The 3,652-nt window shown below is 41.6% G+C and overlaps 1 gene segment (V, D, J or C); it reads left to right on the forward strand.

Moving 5' to 3' along the window:
• Positions 1-831: 831 nt before the first annotated feature.
• On the forward strand, positions 832-1,589 carry LOC117023182 (T cell receptor alpha variable 24-like). The segment is given in 2 exon segments: positions 832-1,017; positions 1,183-1,589. Coding segments are annotated over 2 exon segments (462 nt in total).
• Positions 1,590-3,652: the final 2,063 nt, after the last annotated feature.

The raw sequence follows: 3,652 nt of genomic DNA on the forward strand, positions 1-3,652 counted from the left end.
GCTCCTGCATCACAACAATGCACCAGCTCACACAGCACTGTCTGTGAAGGGGTTTTTAGCCAGTAAACAAATCACTGTATTGGAACACCCTCCCTACTCCCCTGAAATGGCCCCCAATGGCTTCTTTCTCTACCCAAAGATAAAGGAAATATTGAAAGGAAGACATTTTAATGACATTCAGGACATCAAAGATAATACGATGGCAACTTTGATGGCCATTGTAGAAAAAGAGCTCCAAAATGCTTTGAAAGGTGGATGCGGAACAGACGTCGGTGCATAGCTTCCCAAGGGGAGTACTTTGAAGGTGACCATGGTGATATTTAGCAATGAGGTATGTAGCACCATTTCTTGTATTAGATTGCCAACGTAAATGTCAGATCATATAAGTTCCACTTATTAGTATACCAGATAATTGACCTTGAGTTAATTAATCTCTTTGAGCTTTAGTTTTCTTGTTGTAAAGTGCATGAATTTGTATAAGAATAATGTCCACAAAACAAAAGATTGTTTAGCACATAGTATGAGTGCACATTTATAATTTCAGGGAATTGAAAGTTAAAAATTTTTATTTTGCAAATTCACATAAAAGATTCCTAACCAAAGTGATTTTCCCATCACAGATTGCCATCCCACCTGCAACTCTCTCTAAACTTAATAGCAGTTCACGATTAGGCAGCCCACTTCAGAAAGATTGTCATCTCTCTTTGTGTTGTGAACTTAAGGGGGGATTTCCTCAAGGTTTATGAAGTTGGCCTCAAGAAAGCAGCATTTGATCCTTCCTTTAGAACCACAGGTAACTGAATCTAGGGCAGAATTGATTGGTGTGTTTCTAGGACATTTGCAAGAGTTTGTCTCTCTGATTGGCTGGGCAACCAGGTGCAGAATCCTGTTTTCTGAAGCAGAACATTGCACAGATCTAGGTTGCAGAACGTTATTCTGCTGAGGATACTTGGGGAGGATAAATGGAGAAGTATCTTTTGCCAGCCTCACTGATAATCCTATGGCTTCATCTTGACAGTAAGTCCTTGGGTTGCTGAAGACATTCTGAACAGTCTGGGGTGGTTGATGGGGAAGGAGGACGACGGGGAATCAGGCACCTCTAGGTTTTATTGGGGAATGTGTGAAGAAAATGAAAACTGTAGAGAGACTAGTTTTTCTGTTTGACCCTGTCTTTCTCAACAGAAGCGAGCAGCGCATCGAACGTGGAACAGAATCCTCAGTCCCTGCATGTTCAGGAAGGAAAGAGCACCAACTTCACCTGCCGTTTCCCTTCCAGCTCTTTTTATGCTTTACACTGGTACAGATGGGAACCTGCAAAAAGCCCCCAGATCCTGTTTTTGTTCAGATCAAATGGGGATGAAAAGGAGGAAGGACGAGTTAAAGGCACTCTTGATACTAAGAATGGTTACAGCTACTTGTACATCAAAGGATCCCAGCCTGAAGACTCAGCCACATACCTCTGTGCCTTTGGCACAGTGCTCTTCAGGCACCTGCAGCCCATACGAAAACCCATGGCTGGTGCTACTCTGGTACCTGTGTGGATGAAAAGCCATGTATGGGGTGGAAAAGACACATTCAAGGAATTATAATATTTTCGATAATCATGGAGGAACTGCAAACATAGATAAACAAGCATTCTAGTCATTGTAGGTCCCTCAACTAATTAGATTCTTAGAGAACACTATTAACCTCAACTCCCACCAAAGTATTAGCCATACAGTCAGATCCCTTGCCTCCTGATTTGGCATGATTCCAAATGACCTAGATGGGCACTCAAATCTATCTGAACTACTCTGGGTAAACTAGGGTAATGTTTACCCCTCATTGTTGCTACTTTCTAAGATGTAATGTTTCTAACATATTTCTTGACATGCAGGAATGGAACATGTGGATATGCCCTCTTCTCACACACCTGGCATGGAATTGTATGTTTCACACCAGGACAGGCAATGCTGCCTCATTTCACTCAACGGGGATTTCGGTTTTGGTTTAGTTCAACCTGCTCCCTACATGAACATCTGTATTTCTTTTCTTTTCTTTTTTTATTTTATTTATTTATTTATTTATTTTTTATTAGGGAAGAGGAACAGGACTTTGTTGGGGAACAGTGTGTACTTCCAGGCCTTTTTTCCAAGTCAAGTTGTCCTTTCAGTTTTAGTTGTGGAGGGCGCAGCTCAGCTCCAGGTCCAGTTGCCGTTGCTAGTTGCAGGGGGCGCAGCCCACCATCCCTTGCGGGACTCGAGGAATTGCACTGGCAACCTTGTGGTTGAGAGCCCACTGGCCCATGTGGGAATTGAACCGGCAGCCTTCGGAGTTAGGGGCAGGGAGCTCTAACCGCCTGAGCCACCGGGCCGTCCCTCATTTCTTTTTTTATGTGGCTATTTGCATTTAAAAAAATCACTTGTGGTACTGAAAGAAGCATTGATAGTAGAAGTTCACTACTAAACGTAGTCTATCCTCCAGTTTCTGCCGTGATTGTCATATTGAATAAGTAACTGAACTGTATGATCTAAGTGTCTTCATTTGTAATTTCCAGGTGTATGAGGCAGGCCGAGTATCTGGTGTTGTGCTCATTTTGAGATTTCCAAACTTTCTATCAGTTTAACACCCCTTTAGTACTTTAGAGGCAACTAATTCTGGAGCTTTTGTGGGTTTGGCAACATGATTTAACTAACTTCTGGGTCTCTTCATCTAATAAACTGAGTTTCAGCTTTCCCGACATCTACATAAATAACGACTTATCCAGCTCCTGTTCAGCTTCCTAAATTATGTTGTTATTGCTCTCTCTCTCTCTCTCTCCTTGTCTCTCTCTCTCTCTCTCTTTAAAAATATTATTACTGTCATTACCACATGTTGAGGAAGAAATAATACATATTTTGAAAACAATATTGTATTGCATGCAAATCCCTTAGACTGGATGGACCCCATTGAAGAGATACAAATCGGATGATTTTTTTAAATAAAAAATCATTCATAAGATAGTATTGTATATGTTTGACCATCAGACTTGGAATGGTTGAGTCTGTTATGTTACTTGAATATGTGTAGAAGCAGAAGTGTATAGCATAGAACTGAGAGAGGAGAACGTATGTTTCACTGTACACTAGTGTTGATGTAAATCAACACAAAAGAAGAGCCATCACTGTTTCTGCTGCTGGTCTACTTCCTAAATCAGGTCTCCATCACTACTGGATGAGAGATCAACGGGAGAATTTCTAATATTTCCACTAATGATCCTATGGCTTTAGCCAACGCTGAACAGGTAGAAACAAAAGTCACAGTACAAAAGCAAGGACAAAGCTTGACTCATTTGTGCATTGCCGCAAGACAATGTTTCACAGCCTTTTCATGTCATAGTGTAAACGAAACCCAAATTTATGTACCTGACGCTTTGAAAGGCCTAAATTCAAAGTGTCAGAGTTTGGAGTAAGGAAAAGTTTACTGATCGAGAGGATGCCACCTGAGAAAATGGGAGACCTAATTGTGCCTTAAATCCGTTTGTTCGCTGACTAGGGTAAGGGGTCTTCAGCACCGGATCTTCCTAAACAAAGGACCCTTGACTTCTGAAAGGGTTCCGGTGTTCAAGTTCCAGTTCTGTCCTGGTCCTTTGGTTCCGTTTGTGTATGTAGTGGGGAGGATGGCACTACATATC

Source organism: Rhinolophus ferrumequinum, chromosome 6 (assembly GCF_004115265.2).
Source record: "Rhinolophus ferrumequinum isolate MPI-CBG mRhiFer1 chromosome 6, mRhiFer1_v1.p, whole genome shotgun sequence".
Taxonomy (NCBI): domain Eukaryota; kingdom Metazoa; phylum Chordata; class Mammalia; order Chiroptera; family Rhinolophidae; genus Rhinolophus; species Rhinolophus ferrumequinum.